Source organism: Typopeltis vanoorti, chromosome 26 (genome assembly GCF_054136105.1).
Source record: "Typopeltis vanoorti isolate ZY-2024b chromosome 26, IOZ_Tvanoo_1.0, whole genome shotgun sequence".
NCBI lineage: Eukaryota > Metazoa > Arthropoda > Arachnida > Uropygi > Thelyphonidae > Typopeltis > Typopeltis vanoorti.
This window is the reverse complement of record NC_143574.1, coordinates 18,764,060-18,785,925: the sequence shown is the minus strand read 5'-3', so window position 1 is coordinate 18,785,925 and position 21,866 is coordinate 18,764,060. Positions and strand designations below refer to the sequence as shown.

At 37.3% G+C, this 21,866-nt stretch overlaps 1 protein-coding gene across 1 annotated transcript in view; it reads left to right on the top strand.

Annotated features, from left to right (window-relative positions):
* The first annotated feature begins 7,935 nt into the window (after positions 1-7,935).
* Positions 7,936-21,866, top strand: part of Atf6 (bZIP_ATF6 domain-containing protein ATf6) — a 244,734-nt gene continuing 230,803 nt past the window's right edge. The window contains exon 1 of the mRNA XM_090414984.1: positions 7,936-8,093. Coding sequence (XP_090271110.1) covers positions 8,009-8,093 — 85 coding nt within the window. The 5' untranslated portion in view covers positions 7,936-8,008. The remainder of the gene's footprint in view (positions 8,094-21,866) is intronic.

Here is a 21,866-nt window from a genome sequence, read left to right as displayed (position 1 = left end):
AACATGAACATATCCCAACCTCGAGTTAATAGTAGTAGTCATATGGTGTTGCTATAGACCTAGTAATATGGAAGGTAATGAGAAGGAAATGTATAAGCAAATTGGCCTACCTAGTAAGAAACGAAAGATCCTTATGGGGACTTTAATTATGGTAATATAGACTGGAGTCAAGAGACTGCATCTGTGGATACAGAAAATGCATTTTTCGAGTTTTTGAAAGACAATTACCTTAGGCAGTACGTAACGGACGATACACGAGGATCAAGCGTATTGGATTTGATTATCTCATCAAATGATGTTATTGTAAATGAGGTGTCAAATCTTCCACCAGTTGGCGAGAGTGACCACGAGGTGAACACTTGCAGGGTGACCAGTCATTCGAGGGTGTCTGTTATAAAGGGATAAATGTGGAATTATAAGACTGGTAATTAAATGCTGCTTGGGCTCTACTCAAGAACTATTTGGTGGAGGTGGCAATATCAGAATATATTCCAAAAGTTAAGAGATAAATAGAGCAGGTGTGAAATGGTTGAATGAAGAGATAAGGTATCAATCTGGAAGAAGAATGTATTAGGGAAGAAACATAAGATGAGTAGTTATAACAACGAGTTGCATGAGAAGTACAAAGAGGAGGCGTGGAATGTGACTCGCTTGATAAGGGTAGCGAAAGTGTATGAGCAGCAGTTAGCTAATGTGACAAAAAAAAAAAAAAATCCTAAGTAGTGTTTTCGATATGTGGCCAGTAGAAGAAAGAATGATTATGGTAGGATGGGAACGTTTACAAAAGGAACGAAGAAATTATGAAAGAATTAAACCCAGAACCAGCAGTAGAAAAAATTAAAACGTATAAACATAAATGGGTGGAACACGTTCAAAGAATGAACACAGAAAGATTGCCAAACCAAGCCTTAAAGTACAAGTCATTAGGAAAGAGAAAACCAGGACGTCCTCTTAAACGATTCAACGATGACTTCTAAGGCCAGAACAGGCTATGCTAGGCTAAATCCTTGATACGCATGATGATGATGATGATGATAGGGTGGAATTTATTGGTGAAAATGGAGGAATAATAATTGCTGTGGAGGATATAGTTGAGATATTTAATGAGCAATTTATAAAGGTGTTTCATTCTTATGAATGCAACACATCATGCAGTGGGAAAGGAGGAGGAGGAACTGATAGTAAGTGAAAAGGAGGTATATGAAGAATTGAATAGACTTGATGTAAATAAGGTTGTGGGACTTGATACTATATCACCAAGTGTTTTGAGGGAATGTTCCAGAGAGTAAACAACAGCTTTCACTGGGTCAAATTCCAAAAGAATGGAAAGCGGGTAAAATTGTTTCAATTCATAAGGGAGTTGATAAGAGCCGGGCTTTGACTTATATACCAGTCTGTGTGTCTGTAGTTGTGGTTAAGGTATTAGAGAAGTTAGTTAGGACCAAGATTCAGAATTGGGTTGCCAACAGAAAAATACTGTTTGGCCGCCAGCATGGATTTACTAAAGGAAGATCGTGCTTTAGCAATCTGCTTACTTTTTTATAATAAAGTGACAAATGCGTTGGATAAGGGTGTTGCATATACAGTGGTATATTTAGATTTTGCAAAGGCGTTTGATAAATTGCCACACGACAAGCTGGTAATTAAATTGGAATGGATGGGACTGAACAGTAGATTAGTTCTCTGGATTGGAGATTGGCTGTCTGATACGTATCAGCGAATTGTCTATGGAGGAGCGATATCCCAGAAGAGGAAAGTTACTACTGGTGTACCCCAAGGATCTGTTTTGGTTCCATTGCTGTTTAATTTGTATGTAAATAATATTGGGATAGGTCTGAATGGTGATATGCAGTTGTTTGCAGATTATTCAAAGTTGGGGAGAGATCAGGAGTAGAGCGGATGCTGGAGCTTTGCAAGAGGACTTGAATACACTGACTGAATGGGTAAATAAGTGGGAATTTCAATTCATTTTTGCAAAGTGTAAGTTTTGAAATTTGTGAAACAGAGATAGAATGTAGAATACACAATCGGTGGAAATATCTTGGAAGTGGTAGAGGAGATGAAAGATCTGGGAGTGATTGTAGACAAGAACCTAAACTTTCGGAAGGATATGTTACTAAAATTGTGAGGACAAGACAGCAGATAATGGGGATGATGCGGAGTGCACTGACTTGTAGAAGTGAGGATGTTATGGTTCCTTTGCTTAAGGATTTGATCATGCCACATGGATTACTGTGCACAGATTTGGTCACCTGGTTTTCAAAAAGATCAAGAGCTATTGTAAAAGGTTCAAACACGATTGACTTAGATGGTTTCTGTTCTGTGGAATGTTGAGTATGAAGACAGACTTGCAAAATGCAATTTACAGAAATTGGTGGATTAAAGGAGGAGAGGGGATATGATCGAGACATATAAGCTGTTAAGATGTTATTACCAGATTAATATCGAGGAAGTTTTGCACAGAATGAGCGAAGATAGGAAGAGAACAATAGGTCATCCCTGGAAGCAGTATAAGGAGAGTGTGAGAAAGAGAGTGAGGAACAGGTTTTTGCATGGAGAGTGGTGAGTGATTGGAATGCATTGCCCGAGAGTGTGGTGAGTGCAGAGAGAGTGAATATATTTAAGGCACGGTATGATAAACTGTGTATATAACAGTGGACCTCCAATGTCTTTGACTCCATGAAGGTTTTTTATCTTCTTTTTCTTCTTTGGCACTACAGCGCCATGTAGGGCCTTGGCCTCCCATTTTTGAGTTTCATAACGCACTACGAGGTGGGGTCGTTACCCCCAAACTCAACCATGTGTAATTGTCTGTGAGACGTTGTGTTCTTAAGACCGATTTGACTGCTTTGCGGGAGGAAAAACCCCAGATAAACTGGGGAGAAAAACACTGCAGTCCACGCCCAAGACCGGATAACTTGGCCATGTCTGAGAAAGATCCTTAGCGACCAGAATCGAAAGCAGGACACTCCTTTCCCAAACGGTTGCAGAACGCATAACCACTTGGCTAACCACGCGACTAATCGCTGCATAACACAGCATTCCAAGCTTCCATGCCTCACTATACACGCACTTTGCACTACTAAAGACGACACTAAATGTTAGTTTGGGTAATATGGGGCCTGCATATTTGCGGTTCTACCATGGAAACCCATATTGTGAGACTCGGTTCTGAATGTCTTTGTGCAGATTCGTGTTCCAGTCAATGCCTGAAATTCCGGCCGATGAATAGCGAGTTTTGCATCTTATCTTTGGTAGCACTCTACGGTCAAGTACTGTGAGTGTGGTGGGTCGCCCACTGCAGCAGCACTTGTAGTTGATTCCCTTCGCTTTCATTTCAGCATATTATCACTGAATGTGGACTTGGAATGAACCATTTTCGACAATTTGCCGAAAAGATGAGACTTCTACATGGCATTCTATCACGACGATTCTTTCAAACTCTATCAGTTCCCTTCTCACAGCCATTTAATTCAGACTCAGTTACATTGACTGGGTATTCCTCCAATTTATACCCGTTTTTATTATTTTTTTCCTAATGATGATACAACGGCCATGAACGCACCTTTTACGGGAAGTATGGCACCATCTCAATTTCCCCTAATTTTTAACTGGGCTGGGTCTTAAGTATTCCTAACTGCAATTCGTGTGTGTTCACGGACCCAGTTTGCCTGTTCTGGGGAATGAAAAACCCGAGTTTCCCGATGAACCCCCCCCCCCCACCTCCATATGAAATCGGCTAACTCACCTTTCGTCGAAAGAAACCAGATTAAGATTCCTCCAGTCACGGACGGGAATCAAATCCTATCAAAGGGCTTCGTCTATACCGACTGAGCTGTGTAGGCTCGTTCATATCTGCTACAAACAGGTGACTCGTTACATGGTACAATGCACCTTCTCCGTTGACTTCTCTCCCAGCAGTGTATTATCAATGATAATTTTACTAGGAAAAAAGGTAGAACAGAACAGTGACTTAGCTATCCGTAATAGTTACTGGGCAAGCGTAAATTGTCGCTTATAAAACTTCTGGTAGGCACCAGTAGGTACTAAAAAAATGAAAGGGTGAATGAGCTCATTCTTTATACTACGTGTTGCGGGAAGAGAAAAAGTATGCAAATTTGCAAATAAATAAATAAAATAAAATTAAATAAATAAAGGAAAACATACGTGCGTTAGAGAAGGGATCATAATACTGACGGTGTTATGTAAAATGATATTTTAGTGTCTTCCAGTTTTACCAGCTGCTCAAAATTTATGAACTCGGAAAATTATGAAGAAAAAGGATTAGGAAACTACGGGAAGGTGACACTAGCTTGTCGCCCTCTTCACTGCGTACCGATGAATCATTGATAGCCTTGGGCCAACTATCTCTCTGATTGGCTACCAGTAAAGTTTGAACTGCCTACTCAATCTCCAAAAAATTAGATAGGGTAAACGGCCCCTCCTACTCCCTATACGGGAACAAATAGGCGTTAGCTGATTTTTTTTTTTGAAAAATTAGAATCCCCTAAAATTCTTAGTCCCTAAACCGCAGCCTAGTCAGCCCATGGGTGAATCCCGCACAGGTTTATGTAACTAACATCCATTGAAGAAGTGGGGTTCGGACTCATAACCTATTATTATTAGTAGTAGTTTTAGTATTACATGACATCTCCAAAGAGAAAGTCCAAGGACTCATTGCATGTGGGTACACCAATCCATCCTACTTACTCAATCCTCTATCTAAACACAATCATCTATCTCTTACTATAAGTTTTTTATCTGTATGCTCTATAAAGAACCGATTTTGCGGGATGAAAAATCCTGCTACCTCCGTATGAGCTTAACTAACTCACTTTCATTTGAAAGGTTCATATAAAGTTTCCTCTTGTCACGACAAGAATGGAACTGAAGTCTTTTTCAATCAAAGTGAGCAGTGTCCTGTCCTAATTGAGCTGCTAAATTTATTGAGTGAAGAGGGAGTGCTATACACTCAGCCACGCGATCCGGGAATTTTCCTTTAAGTTGAAAAGGCCTATATTCGATTTGCAGTCTAGTAATGAAAGACCCTTATGGGAACTTTGTGCCTGAAAATGAATTAGCCGATCTCATATGGACATAACAAGATTCTTCCCCACAGAAACACGAATTTTTCATCCAAAAAAAGAACAGGCAAATCAGCCAAAGTACACATGCAGTTGAGATCCGTAATGCCTTCTCCTCTTACAATTCATTGCTTCGGCTGTAATTGCAAACATCTTCTGCTCTACTACTACTACCAGTTTATAAGACCCTGAACTTGCCTCGAGATATTTATGTTTATTTCGAAACATTCTTTTCTTATTTTCTGTTCTAGTGTTATTAAATTCTATTGACAATATTATTTTATCAAAAATATTCTTTCATTCAGAATGACAGAGACCAATGCTAAATATGTCAATAAGACATTCATGGTGTAAGAATCAGATGGTAAAGCAAATCTGAAAGGAGTAACTTTCGTAAGTTTATTTATTTATTCGTATGGCATGAATATCAAAACATGCAGTACAATACACTGTCACTTTAATAACATATAAAATTAAAAGTCATTTTAAATTAAAAGGTTACATCCGTATTGGTCAGATAGTTTATAGCTTCGGGTGTAGAACTTAAAAAGTCCATTTTGTCTCCTGAATATGCTCTGAGATAACATTGAGTCCCAATATGATTCACAGTTTGTCTCTGAGCTCCACAATCACAAGGCGGGGATGGTCGTTTACCCCATTTATAAAACATGTCCGCACATACACCATGAACAGTTCGTATTCTATTAAGCTGAGTCCAGGATTTTCGTGGGAGGTGTGAGCAAGCATCAAAACTTTCTTGTAATTCATTGAGAGAAAATTTTGTGATGTCATCTGTATGGCTCTCCCACTGTTCTTGCCACTTTTGCTTCAAGTCAAAGTTAGAATGTAGTAGTAGTTGGGCTAATTGTACAGGTAGATGTCTTGATCTCAATCGTCGTACACTTAAGTCTGGCAGATCTAAATGTATTGGTAGGGCTGTGTTCTCCAAGATTTTCTTATACTCCCGTAAGAGAGCCTTAGTCCTGCGCAGATTCGGTGGAACAATGTTACTAAGAGCTGGAAGCCAGTGTGTGGGCGTTGATTTTATTGTGCCAGAAATCAGTATCATTGTATTATTTAGTTGGCTATCAACAAGTTTAACATGTGTGCTATTTAGCCACACTGGTGAACAATATTCGGCAACAGAGAAAACTAGACCAAGAGCAGTAATCCGCAGATTATCGGATGTTGCTCCCCATGTCGTGCCTATTCGTTTTTGTATTATGTTATTACGGGTTCTTAACTTAGCAGAAACGTTTGTTAAGTGTTGCTCGTAATAGAGCGTGCGGTCCAGGGTAACGCCCAAGTATTTTGGAAACTTATTGTGTGATAGTAAACATCCTTCAAAGAAGATATGTAAAGTGACATATGCCATGTGATTATTATGGTGAAAGCTTGATACTTCTGTTTTGTCTGGATTGAGCTGGAGCCTCCATTTTTTATAATATTCACCTATAGTTTTCAGATCTTTTGTAAGTACGTCTTCAGCCTGACTCATGTTTTTGTGTCGAATGGCAATTACAGTGTCATCAGCATAACAGAACTTGCGTGAGATGGTAGCAGGCAAGTCATATGTGTATAGGTTATAAAGTAAGGGTGCCAATACTGACCCTTGTGGAAGACCATTATTAAGTTTTCGTTGTCTGGACATTTTATTTCCTAATAAAATGTCAGTTTCGTAAGTGAATCTGTTTGAAGTCTTAAACACATTGAAAAATATAGATATCACCTAGTTCACGTGAATAAATAAATATTATTCATATGGAAATTCCATCTGTGAGAGCCTGTGTAGCTCAGTGGATGTGGCGTTTGCGCACCATGGAGCTTGGCCGCATGAAGGAAGACTTGGTTTCGAGTCTAGTCGGGGTTTTTTCTCCCGGAAACTCGGGTTTTTCGTCCCATAAACTCAAGAAAATCGACCGTAGAACCCACATTATTTTCAGACCTTAAATACGAGTGTTAAGTTTAGGGACCACGAGATGGCGACACCTGTAGAGTCGTCTCTCTTCACTGCATGCCGCTTAATTAGTGATAGCCTTGGGCCAGCTATCTCTGATTGCAGTGGCGCACTCAGGATTTGATCTTGGAGGGGGCCGAGCACTCAAGATTTAATATTGGGGGGGATCGAGTTGAGTATACGATTTGAGAATACACATTACGCATTGTATACGAGCTATGACTGAGCATCTGCAGAGATCGCCAATACATGATACCCGTGATCTCCTGTGGCCCGACTCGGGCAAACGAAGTAGCTCCTGAGCACTACTTCGTTCGCCTTGAGTTCACAGCGCCCAGGATTCTCTAGCGCTATAGGGTATTCCCACCTTATATGACCGCTAATTCATAAGGAACAAATAACGAACATAGAAATAGAAGACACGACCCAACATAAATAAATAAAAAAAAAAGAATTTTATTTAGGAAAAGATTTTTGGAAATTTTTCTGGTGTTTTTTTTCCTTTTTCTTTTGGGGGGTACCAAGGCCCCTTGGCCCCCTCCCTGGGTGCACCAATGTCTGATTGGGTACCAGTGGAGATTGAACTGCCCACTCAGTCTCCAAAAAAGTTAGATGGGACTAAAAACGGCCTCGCCTACTCCCTGTATATACTGGAATAAAAAGGCGTTAGCTGATTTTTTTTTTTTTTTTGGAAATTCCATCAGAAGCTCTATAAAAAAGCATTTACATTTATAACTGATCACATAGACCTTGATGATTAGTGCACTAACGTTCAAGCAAGTTTGTTGTGTATTCCTAGTGGCAAATTCCTGTACTAAAAGGAAAACAAAGTTCGTTTGCATGCGGTGTTTGTTAGGATGTATGAGAAGCAGCGTGGCATGGGTATGTCATGGGTGTATGAAATGCTTTGGCAATAGTGTACAAACTTTGAGATCTCTGTTCCTGAAAATTTTACCCAACATATAAAATGGCTGTCGATTTAATAACTTTAACTGAATCGGACAAGAGGTTTATGGATGACAATATGTTATCTGCCGATGATTTAGAATTAGGTAAGTGGTGCTTAGTTCATCAGGCCTAAAACTGGATTATACTTGAATATTTAGATAACGTTGGACAGTCTGAATTTAATAATATTATTCTCCAACGAGAATGGTGACGATATGTAAAATATATGTATTACTTTACTTGAGTACACAGAGCTTGGCATAGGCTGTCATTATTTCCTACTTACATTGCCCTTTATTATTTCAATACGTTTAACAGAAATCTTACACGATTAAGAAAAGCGGTGCAGACAGCGGATTGTTATTATACAGGTATCTCACAGACAGCGGATTGTTATTATACAGGTATCTCTTTGTAGTCAGAAGACTCATCGTGGGAGACCCAAACAATCCACACAATATATATCATTTTTTGAACTCATTGACAGGCGAAGCACTCACAAATGAGTTATGCAATGCATTCCATTCACTCACCACTCTCCAAGCGAAAAATCTAGTCCTCACACCCTTATTAACCACACTCTTACTTAATTTCCATGGATGACCTCTTGTTCTTCCACCACTATCCCACTGCTGAAATGTTTCAGTTGAATCAATCTTATAAAAATCGTTTAGTAGCTTAAATGTTTCTATCATACCCTACTCTTCTCTGCCTATCAAACACCCTCTGTAATCCACAAACTTCAATCTATCAATGTAGGGAGCATTCCTTACACCACTCATCAACTTGGTCACTTGTCTCCGAATCTTTTCTACCACTTCATCTCCAAAGAATCCAGGCAGCAGACCTCAGTTCAGTAATCCAGATGTGGATGTATCAACGCCTTATAAAGAGGAATAATAACTTCTTTATCTCTGCATGTTAGTGTGTTCTTCAATAACCAGGTAATCCAATGAGCTATCTTGGACAACTTAACAATATGTCCAGTGAACTTCAACTTTCTATCTACTAACACCCCCAAGTCCCTGGCCTCATCAATCTCTTGGAGTACTGTTCCATCAATGTGGTACACAGCTTGTAATCTTTTAATCCCAAAAAAGTATAACTGCACACTTTTCTACATTCAATTGAATTCATTATCTTTTACCCAAATTGCCAGCTTATTTAAATTGGCCTGCAAGCTCTCTACATCAGCTTGGTTAATTATTGTGCTACCCAGCTTTGCATCATCAACAAACAATTGAATATCTTTCTTTAAGTCATTTCCCATATCATTTATTATCATTATCATCATGATCATGCGTCTCAAGGATCTAGGCCTAGCATGGTCTGTTCGGCCTTAGAAGTCATAGTTTAAGATGACGTCCTGGTTTTCTTTTTCCTAATGGCTTGTACTTTAAGGCTTGTTTTGGTAATCTTTTTGTTTTCATTCTTTGAACGTGTTCCATCCATTTATGTTTATATTTTTAAATTTTTTCTATTACTGGTTCTTGGTTTAATTCTTTCATAATTTCTTTGTTTCTTTTGTGATCAAATAGGGTATACTTTGCAGTTTTTCTCATAAACTTCATTTCTGCTGTTATTAATCTTTGTTTGTCTTTTTGTTTTATTGTCCAGATTTCGCTTCCATACGTTAAGACTGGGAGGGCTATAATGTATTGTATACTTTTAGTCTGGTTTGCTTTTGAACTAGGTTTGGTTTAAATATAGACTTAATTACACCTGTTATTTTTAAATATTTTGCAATTTTTACGTTTATATCTTTTTCATTTTCATATATGATCGTACATCCTAGGTAGTTAAATGAATTCACCTGTTCTAAGATCTTATCTATTACTATTTTAGTTCTTGCTGGATCTTGTCCTTTAAAGGTCATAGTTTTTAATTCTATATCATTTATATACAAATTAAACAATAATGGTCCAAGCACGAAGCATTGAGGCACACCACTTATCACCTGCTCCTCCATACACTACTTTTTTGTATCTGTCCATGAGCTATTCTCTTATCAACATTGCCACTTTAATAAACTATCCCCATTTGTTCTAATTTGCATAACAATATTCTGTGGGGTATCCTGTCAAACGCCATATCAGAATCCAGCAGTATCGCTGTGTAACCATTTCCCTTATTCAACTCAGCTGTCACTCTATTATAAAAAGTTAATAAATTACTAAGGCAAGACTGACTTTTAACAAAACCATGTTGGCTCCCATAGAGTATCATATTGTTATCTGCCCATTCCTGAATTCTGTCTTTAACCAACTTTTCCAATACTTTTACCGCCATTCCTTAATTTGCTACTGCAGTCTTAGAACCTCTTTTATGCATCCATTCATATGTTCACTGGGCATCCACAGATGCTGTATGGTCACTCTGATGCTCAGTGATGTGCCAAACCAGGCCTCACCATATAGTCCTGTTGCACATGCTTTTCTGGTGGCTTCAACTCTCTGAAGATCAGTCACTCCATGCACACACCATCCATCCATCTCATTGATGGTCTATCCCTTTCTCTTTTTCCAGGAACTTTACCTTCTCTTACTGTTCTGAGAATTCCTCCTTCCATCCTTTCAATGTGTCCAAAATATTTTAACTTTCTTCTGTCAGTATCCTTAAGGAACCTTAAACTGCTACTGAGCCAAATAAGAAGCACTGACGATTCCTTTGCATATTCACATAATACCCGAGCTGATATTCCATCCAAACCTACAGCAGCATTTGTAAATTCTGCAATATCTAAGTACCTTGATTCATTAACTTCAGTTCTAATATCAGTTATTGCTACAGAAGAGACAGAAATATCTTCACTCAGGTCATAGACTTGAAAAGTGGTCACTCAGTAACTCTACTATTAAATCTGACTCAGTCACCTTATTAGTAGCATTTCTGTTATTTTCAGCACATTTACAACTTGCTCATGTTCACTGATACCTAAGACCCTTTTCTTCCTCTACTTTTGCCAGTATCACCAGTGTAGCACATGCCATGCATAAGTTTAGTCTTATTAAACTTATGCATGATCAAGTGCAAAATCTTATTTACTTAACTGACATTCCAACTCTGTTCATTTTGCTCTAATGAGACACTGCATCATTCTTGATGATTTATGCAAACTTCATGTCATCTGTAACTATTCGAATATTTCTCTGCAGCTCACTTGTAGTATCATTAGCATACAGAAGCAGTACAAGAATAGTTATCAATCTCCACTGATAATTTTGGACCTATGAGATACAGTCATCCAATAAAATAGGCAAACCAGCCAGAAGAATACACACACGATTAGTAGGCATAATACACCGACCCCATAGCTTTAAATACCTTGGTTGGAATTCTAAATAACAGCAGCAGCAATCTAAAATACAGCTTCTCCATTCACAACTTTTGAAGTTTAATAGAGATCCAGTCTTCTATAAATTCAAGTAATTATTTAAACTCATTTGCTGCATGTTATATACAAACCTACCTTGTGGCAATTTATAAGGATTCTTTCATCTACTTGACCCTGTATACTGTTCTTAATTACCCTCTCTAAAATGTTAGCACTCTAGAAATGTAAACAGCTCTATAATTTGATGTCTGTTTTATTCCTATTCTGATGCATTGGTAGTCTTACCCTCTTTCAGTCAATATGGAATTCTGAGATACATAGTTCTCATTAAACAGCAAAGTGAAAGGTAGATTTGGCCACTTATTGCATGTAACTCAACAAGATAAAAATCCGATAAATCATTTACTAAAGAACAGACAAGATGTGAGCTTACTTAAGAGACCTTTATGCTATCCTCATCAAATAGAAACTTTACAGAAACCAAGAGCAGTCACTTAGGTTTTCCAAACTTTTCTGTTGCATTTGTCCAAAGGTGGGGTATATAGATAAGCCTCTGTGGATCTTTCACTGTATAGTGACAAAATTTCATGATGTCGCACTTGATTGATAACAAATTTTTCCATTTATTTTAGAAAGTATTGAAGAAAGGGTGATAAAGATATTTCTTTATTCGTATCGCATTAGACTGCACATATGAGCCAACTATCAAACTTGGAATAGAAGAGATTTCTTTTGCTAATGGATAAAAGAAATAGTGAATAAATATTACTGATTGTGAAAAATGTTTGAAAAGATAGTATGATTATTCAAGTATGATAACTTGAACTAAGAAAATTTTGAGAGAATTATCCTATACTTAGAGAAGCAGTAGAAAGAGCTATTTTAAGATCAAAAACAGGAAAAATAGCAGGAATTGGCAGCATCCTCAGAAACACTAAAAGAATGAGAGGGGGACAATAGAAACCTATTGTTAATACATTTCAAAACTTTGCCAGAAGACGTGGAGTATTGAGATCTGAAGAAAAGATTGGCACAAAGGTATTCCAATTTCAAAAAAAGTGCAATAATTTTAGGACAGTTGGCCTTATCAGCCATCTAAGCAAAATATTTTTAGATACCTTACTGTCCCAAATTGAAGCAAAAATGGAACCCCATTTTTTAGACTTTCAGGCTGAATTTAGAAAGAACAGGAGTAAACGAAGGTGTTCTTAAAAGTTCTTGGCCTAACAATGAAAAAACGAATTTATAATTTCAAAATTATTTTTACAATACATTAGCCCTACCCAGTCTTAATGTATGGAAGCGAAATCTGGACAATAAAACAAAAAGACAAACAAAGATTAACAACAGCAGAAATGAAGTTTATGAGAAAAACTGCAAAGTATACTCTATTTGATCACAATAGAAACAAAGAAATTATGAAAGAATTAAACCAAGAACCAGTAATAGAAAAAATTAAAAAATATAAACATAAATGGATGGAACACGTTCAAAGAATGAAAACAGAAAGATTACCAAAACAAGCCTTAAAGTAAAAGCCATTAGGAAAAAGAAAACCAGGACGTCCTCTTAAATGATTCAACGATGACTTTTAAGGCCGGAACAGGCCATGCTAGGCCTAAATCCTTGATATGCATGATGATGAAAATTATTTTTATTTTTCAACATAATCTCCTTTAAGACTAATACATTTATTCCAGCAATGCTCCAGCACTACTATCTCGTCTCTGTAGTGGTTCTCAGTAAGATCTGCAAAACACTCCTCCAGCTGCAATCACCTCTTGATTCAAAGAAAAATGCTGACCAGCGAGGAAGAGAACATCCACCCTATTCTCCAAATCTGGGAAATAGGGTGGATGTTCCAACAATTCATAGTGCAGATCCCTTAATTTTCCCATTGCCAAAACACCTTTGTGGGCAGGTGCATTGTCCTGATGAAAGATACTTTTTTTCTTCTGCAAACCAGTCTTTTCTCACAAATTTTTTCATCTAGTCTGGTTAAAAGATTGGAAAAATATTTCTCGGTTATTGTTTTGCTCTTTTCAATATGATTAATAAACAAAATTCCTTTAGCATCCAAAAACACCGATGCCATGACCTTTCCTGCTGATGGAACCAACTTTGTCTTCTTTGGCGCTGGCTTCTGTCCACTGTTTTGACTGCTGTTTGGATTCTGGTGTAGTGGTGAATCCAAGTCTCATCCATAGTAATAAATCAATGCACAAAATCAGTTTTATTCTTGTTAAAATGCTCCAAGCACTGTTCAGAGATTTTCATGTGAGTGCGAGTGCATCAACCATCTTGTGCAAAGCTTTTTCATTTGCAGTTCTTCATGCAAAATATATCCTACACATTCTTTCAAAATGCCTGTAATCTCAGCAATTTCACGCACTTTGACTCGCTTGTCATCCAGTACCATATCATGCACTTGATCAATGATTTCTGGTGTTGTTACACTTTTTGGATGTCTTTCACGTGGATTATCTTCAAGGCTGGTAAGGCCACCTTTAAACTTGGCAGCCGAATTATTGTCGAAAACGAAGGAGGAAAGTGCCCATAAACTTTTATGAACTTTGAATGAATTTCTTTTGGCGTTAAACCTTCTTTTACAAAGAATTTTATAACTGCACAATACTCAGTTTTATCCATTTCAAGGGACACAGACAACACTTTTGCTTCAGACAACTGTATAAAACAAGCTACTGGATAGAATGACTGGCAATTTCACATGGATACTTATGACAGATGTACCAACTTAAAAAAAAAATCTTACCGATAGTGTTGCCATCTATGGTTGAGGCTGAGAACTTTTCAGACCACTCTCGTACAATAGACAATATGATTCCACTACATATCACTGGAGAAATATACATAGAACATAATAATGTGCCATAATTTTATTGGTCCACAGAAAACCTTTGATTCTCCCTCTCTCTCTCTCTCTCTCTGGCATGATGCCATTTGGAAAAATTTTACCTTATGAAATAGATGACAAAATAATATGGTTGATTGAATCTTCATACTCGTGTTTTGAAATGATGGTTGAAATCAAGGGGAACTATAGCACTTCCTTTCCAGTGGAGTATGAAATGAAACTGGGATGCAGATTATCACCAGTGTTATTTAATTGCTTTCTCAGATATGTTGTAATTGAAATCCTGGTGAACTGTGATATTGGAGTGGCAGTAGGAGGAAGAAGAACTAGACCATCTAAACTTGGCGATATCGATCTCCTAGTGGAAAACAAATCAGGTCTTCAGGATATCACCACAAAATTAGTTCATGTTCTTAAAAAATATGGATTAATCATAATTATTATTATTCAGGCCTCCATGGAGTCAAGAGACTCATCGCGGGAGGTCCTTCCTAGGAAACACAAAGTCTGTCATACCACCACTTGAACTCATTGACCGTTCTTGCTCTCACCACTATCAGGCAATGCATTCCATGGTTCCACCACCCTCTTGCTCACATTTTCCTTTCAAACTTTCCAGGGATGGCCCTTGTCATCGCGCCTTCCTGCTGCTCCACCAAGTGAAAGAAATCCCCAGTGTTCACCCTGTAACTGCTCAACAGTTTAAAAGTCTCAACCATATCACCTCTCCTTCTTCCATCCACCACACTATAGTCCACATTTCCTCAGCCTGTCTTCATAACTAACATTGTACAGTCCTGATAACATCTTTTGTTATCTGTCTCTCCTCACTTAATTTATCCTCTTCAAATTCTGGGGACTCAATTTGAAAACAATAATCCAGGTGTGGTCTGATCAGGGCTTTATACAATCGAATGAAAACTTTTATCTCTGCAAGTCGGCATCCTTCTCAGTATTGCAGCAATCCTCTGGGTTACCTTCACCACCTTTGCAATATATTCCCTGATTTTCAGATTTCTATCAATCAGCATCCCCAGGTCCATTGCCTCCCCTAATTCCTACAGTACAGTTCCTTCAACGGAGTATGCAGCATCCCATCGATGTATCCCAAACTTCAAGACTTTACATTTTGCTGCATTAAACTGATACTCCCATTCATTCGCCCATCTGTCTAGTTTATTCAAATCCTCTTGCAGGGCTACCATATCTGTACTTCTGCAAACAACTGAATATTCCCTTGCAATCCATTGACAGTGTCATTGATATAAAGGTTAAACAATACAGGTCCCAGTACTGAGCCCTGTGAAACCCCACTTGTAACTTTCTGCTTCTTTGATATTGCCCCTCCATACACAAATCTCTGATACCTATCAGACAGCCAATCCTGAATCCAGTTGACTAACCTGATATCTAAACCCACGTGCCCTAACTTAAACTCGAACCTGCCCTACTCTTCTAGTATTAAAACTTTCTTCTCCAAGATGAAATATTCCGATACAGTGCTCATTGCACAATGAGCCACATGATAAGCTGCATCAGCTTATCATGTGGCTCCCTGTCAATTGCCTTTGCAAAATCCAAAAAAATGGCAGTGTATGCCTTTCCATCATCAACTGCTCTTGTCACTTTATTATAAAAGGCAATCATATTACTTAAGCAAGAGTACCCCTTAACAAATCCATGTTGATTCTCACAGATAACATTACCTTCATCTGCCCAATGCTGTATATAGTCCCTCACTAATTTCTCCAAGACCTTAACAACTACTGATGACACACAAACTGGCCTATAATTAGACACTTCCAGTCTGCTACCACCCTTATGCAATGGCACTGTCTTACCTTCCTTCCATTCTTTGGGTACCTTTTTCCCATTTTGCCATAACCCTCATTGAAAAGTCAGGTCAAAGGAGCTGTCAGTTCTTGAGCACATTCTCTCAAAACCCATGGTGAAATACCATCCAGTCCTACATCTTAAATGACATCAAGAATACTCAGAGAGGAGAGTATTTGGAACATACTCTCCTCTTGCACTTCTAAACCTCGAACCTGCCCTACTTTTATAGCATTAAAACTTCTTCTTCGGGATGAAATACTCCAATAAAGTGCTCATTGAACAACTCCACTGTGTCCTGCATCAATCACTCTATTCCCATTTTTATTCCACAATGTCATTCTTCCACAATCATTTCTCCTCCTACTGGCCACATAGCTAAAAAATTCCCTAGGATTTTCTTTGGATCTTAGTGCCAATCTCTTCTCATATTCCAGTTTTGCCTTCCTCACCATACTAGTCACTCTCCTGGCCTGAGTCTTATATTCTTCATGCATCTGCTCTCTACTCCTCTCCTTATATCTCTTCCATAATCTCTTTTTCACCAGCAGTTCCTGTTTGATATTGTTTGTCATCCACTTTACACCAAATTGTGTCTGCTTCTTCACTTGTACTCAGAAATGAAAATTATCTGTGCTTCTGACCAAGAAGGAAGTGCTGCAGCAAAAACTGAAAAAAAAAAAAAAAAAAAAAAAATTCCATTTGATAAACCTATTGAAGAAATTGTTCAGTTTAAATACATACCTAAGCAATATCTTTAATAAAGATGGAAGATATAGCACATTAGAACAAAAATTGCAAAAGCAACAGCAGTATTCCAAAAACTAAAACCATTATTGAACTAAAACATTAAACTAAAACAAATCCGGCACTGGTGTGTGTCTTATTGACACACACACCAGTGCCAGATTTACGTATAAGCTAAAAAAGCTACAGCTTAGGGCTTCGCAATCTGCCAGGGCCTCAAATAAAAAAACAAAGACCAGCTGATGTAATTTAAAACAGTAGGGGGGCCTCTGGGTTTTGTATAGCTTACGGCCTCCGCAAGTCTAAATCTGGCCCTGACACACACTAGTTAATTCAGTACTCCTTTGTGGAAGTAAGACTTGGATCCTTTTAAAAGAAGATGAAAAGAACATTGCTGAAATTTGAAATGTGATGCTATAGATTGTCCTAAAGATACCATGAACTGATCATATCACAAATTTTGAAGGAAGAAAATAATTTGTTCTTTCACTAGTCCAAGAGATAACATCATAGCAAAGATTCAAAGAAAGCAACTCACCTAGCTTGGTCATATCAGCATATCTGATGGCTTCTCAATGCAAGTTCTTGAACTACTTATTTGAGTTTCTGGAATTGATTGCTTAAACGATTTCTGTGAAGGATATTTCTTAATATCTGCTCAGTGGTCCTATTATGGACAATAGGAAGAAGAAGAAAATAGGAGACAGTGAAGAGTCTACAGAAAATTATTGAAAAAAGACTTTTAAAATAGTGAGGAATACCATCAACACTAGGGAACTTTTTGTATTCAGCATAATCAAGATTTTTTTGATTTCATTCCTATTAAAAATTTAATGTGCTGCCATGGTGGAAGTTGGAGAAAAAGTCAAAGCTTCAGAAGGTTGGCTTTCACAGTGAGTAATGTTAGTACAACTGTCCGAATGCAAAACAGATGGAAATAGGATTAAACAAAGGTTGCAGCCAATAGCTTTAGCAAGTGTAACTACAAAATAGTTGTAGTTCTTGCTACAGAGATTGATTATTATGCATATGGCACAAACATTATGAATTAATGAACTCTTTGCATGCAATTTTTGATGTACAGGTCACTGGTGGCAGTATCATGGTGTGAAGGATGTTGTGGTGGTCAGAATTAGAATCCCCATTGTATATTGATCAATTTATAAATAGTGACTTAAATGGAGCCTGTAGCAGACCATGTACTCTTCTGTATTGCACCTGTTTTTTTTTTTAGCCATCCTTTGAGGATGATAATCTGCCACGTGACTGAACCACATAATGAATTGTTTCAGAAATATCCAGAGAACACTGCCTATCTTGAGTGGCAAGTGAATTCACTAAATCTCAACCAGTTAAACACCTATGAGATATTCTGATGATAAACTATGAGCAACTGCACCTTCATCCATTAAGCAACTGTCAGTAGCTTTCCCAGAATCATGACTACAGGTCTTCAGTGTCATTAGAAATCAAGTGGAAGCCACTGTGATGGTTACAGGCTGTTATCTGTGTGAAAGGTGTCCCAGCATATTTGTTAGGTGTTTGATGCTATGTCATTGTATAGAATTATTGCTGGGGAATAGATCAAGTATATCCATAGACTGGTTGGAATTATGTGGCAAGCATGTGAATAATTTGTCTGAGATTGCTGGTGATAATATGTACTTTAGCCTCTCTACCAACTGGATCATTGTATTTGGAAAACAGAAGCTAGTTGTGAACATTACGTCTCATACATTATTTTGCTGTTAGAAAAGTTAATTGCAGAAATATCAGTATTTAAAGAAAGAAAATTAGGAAATTAGAATTTGATGCTAGGAAAGGAATAGAAAAATGAGTATTAACATGAGACTGCCATGGAGTCAGAGACACATCACTAGAGGTACACACACTATCACACACAAATCTCATCACACTGTATTGTAAACTCCATTCAATGTATCTGCATTCACAACACTCAGGTAATGCATTCCACTCACAACCACTCACAATGATTATCATCATTAGAGTTCTAAGAGGTTGCAGGTGATTATTAACAGCATTCATCATGTCACATTGTATCTTTTGATTCATGTCGAAAATTTTTGGAATAAACAATGTAAACACCAGAATGAAATAACTAAATAAAGTATTTACAATCTGACATTTCATTAGTTCAAGCTAGCATTTTTAAAATATACATTCACTGGAGACTAGAATTAGAATGGCTTCTAGAACAAGGACAGTCACATACAGAGAAGGTGACAGTGGTGTTTCATGGTTATTGCTGATGAGTGAATAGGGCAGTGTACAAAAATTTATGCAGAATTACACATTTCTGTTTCAGTTCAAAGTGTTTTGTAGCACATGCTGCACAAGATATATATATATATATATATATATATACACATCCCCCCCTCAGCTATATATATATATATATATATATATAGTTGATGGGGGGGATGTTCTTTTTTTAGAAGTTTAGTAAGGTTTTTTTTTTTTTTTGGTTGTAACCATCCTGTTCAAAAAGTGTAATTAAAGCACCGTGTTCCAGATGCTTTGCCTGTCTTGAGGATGAAATTTGCTTTGTCCTGGATGCTAGAGTGTTGAATATTCCAATTTTTTGGGCAGGAAGTCAGTGTGAGATCCAGCATTTTGGACAAACAGCACTGACTACTATTACTAGAAGAAAAGAACATAAAAAATAAAAACCAATATGATATATAGCAAATTTGTGTATATTCTTAAGGGAAACCTCCGGTATAGAAACAGTGGTTATTCCTGTGATTAAATATTAAAATATAAATGATATATATTTTAATATATATCATTTATATTTTAATATTTAAGATTTTTAATATATTCAGCCATATATTAAAAATGTGATAATATGAAAGATGTTTTTAAACATACCTTAGGGAAGAACTTCATTTTCTTAATTTGTTGATTTTGAAATTTTTGGGACATGATTTTGATAGAACATCGCTGCTAGATATAAACTCATAACCCAAACTCTTAAAAGGATGATAAATTACAAGCGGATTAAAGTACATTCAGAAACATGGAAATTTTTTACCAGAAGGGAATGAAATAAGGATAAAAATATATGGAAACTTTTTTAAATACACTGAAATACATAGTGTGCTGTGTGGAATAATGAACTTAAATGAAAAATGAACAAACAAAAAAATATAAAAAGTATGGTGTATGGCCATTTTTTTCCTAGAAAGATAGCATCTATAAAAAATATATTCGGTTGGACAACCAAAAAGTGGAGTCCAACATGCCTTAGATAAAGGCCATTTCATCAGGTGGAAAAAAAAGATGAATTACAATGGCTTCTAGAACAAGGACAGTCGCATGCATAGGTGACAGTGGTGTTTCGTGGTGCAAAGCTACTACATGGACATGGTTTAAATTACAGAGACTGTTCCTAGAAGTGGCTTATGTGCTACAAAACTCTTTGAACCATAACAAAAATGGTGTAATTCTGCCATTGCCCATCAGTAATAACCCAAACATCATTGTACAAAGTGCCAGTGTTGACTTCCTTGCATGCGACTGTCCTTGTTCTGGAAGCCATTGTAATTCTAGTCTCCGGTGAATGCGTATCTTAAAAATACCTTTGATAATGCTAGTTTGACTAATGAAATGTCAGGTTGCAAATACTTAATTTAATTATTAAATTTAGTTATTTCATTCCTGTGTCAATGTAGTTTATTCCAGTAAAATTTTCAGTATGAATAACTACAACTACAGAAATCTTAATATGGATATGTATTGGGCCTTTGATGCTTCTGCACTTGCTCTACTCACTGTCTGTGCATTCACTTCTCCTTCATCCTTTTCTTATACAACTCTGGGGATGGTCTTGCATTCTCTTCCTCCACTCTATGAAGAATCTCATCTGTATTAATCTGGTACAAACTCCTCTTTGTTTGTACCTATCATTCTTCTTCTTGCTATCTACCAGGTTTTTACATGACAGTCCCTTAATTTTTCTTCATACCTAATATCCAGTAATTTGAAATCTATTTAGTCACTCTACTGTACTGTTTCCATGTCATTGTCCTCCTTATCATTGCCATTGTTATCAGTATTATGTGTCACCTCCAAGAACTCATTACAGAACAGCATGCTACACCACCTATGAGCTGCATAATGCACCATCTATACAGCACCACCCACCAACAAACTAAATAATCTACCATCTACATATTGTGCCATCTGCTGCCCACTTGTATTCTTGTGTGTGTTGTCTGGCTGATTTTCCTGTCTTTGGGATGAAAAATCCCTGATACCTCCATATGAGATTGGCTAACTCAACTTCAGTTGAAAATGTCCACATAAATATTTCTCTTGTATGAGAATCAAACTTGGGTCTTTTCCAACTGAAGAATGCATTGTCCTACTGTTCTTCCAACTGCATTATAGTGGTGCCTATGTGCAAAATGCTTTAGTGCAGATTTAATGAAAATCATGCACGACACTGAAGAATGAAATTAACAGATGGTTTAATGAATCCAGTAAATTATCTCTGTCATAGAGACATCAGACATATGTCTGATGTCTCTATAATGTGCATACAGGGTATCTGTAATATGCACATAGGGTATCACCACAACCCTGGAAATGTCAACAGGTGAACCACCAAGTGATGAATAAGTTGGCTGTTGATAACCATTTTATTTGATGAAATTGAGGATGACAACAGTTTAATGGTTTATATCCATTTATCCATTTTTGGCAGTTGCATGAAATATAGGCTTATGTCCATGCTAGATTATGGTACATGCTAGGTAAGTATAATACATTATAAATAGAATATTGAATTCGGATGGTTGTTTCTGGTACACAAGTTTTGATTATAGCTGGGGGAGGAGATATTCCTCAGAACCAGAGAGTATCCTCCTCTTGGTCCAAGAGCAAACTATTCAGGATTTTTCTGGTGAAAGACCAGAAGAGACATGCAGTAAGTTGGTATAATGGAATGTCCTATCTTTGTCATCTGTTCAGAACCTGGAAGAGAAGAGTGGTACCATTTAAAAGTTAGAGAAGGGGAAGCCTGGAGGGACAAAAGTTTCCAAATAGCCTTTTTTAGATATCAGT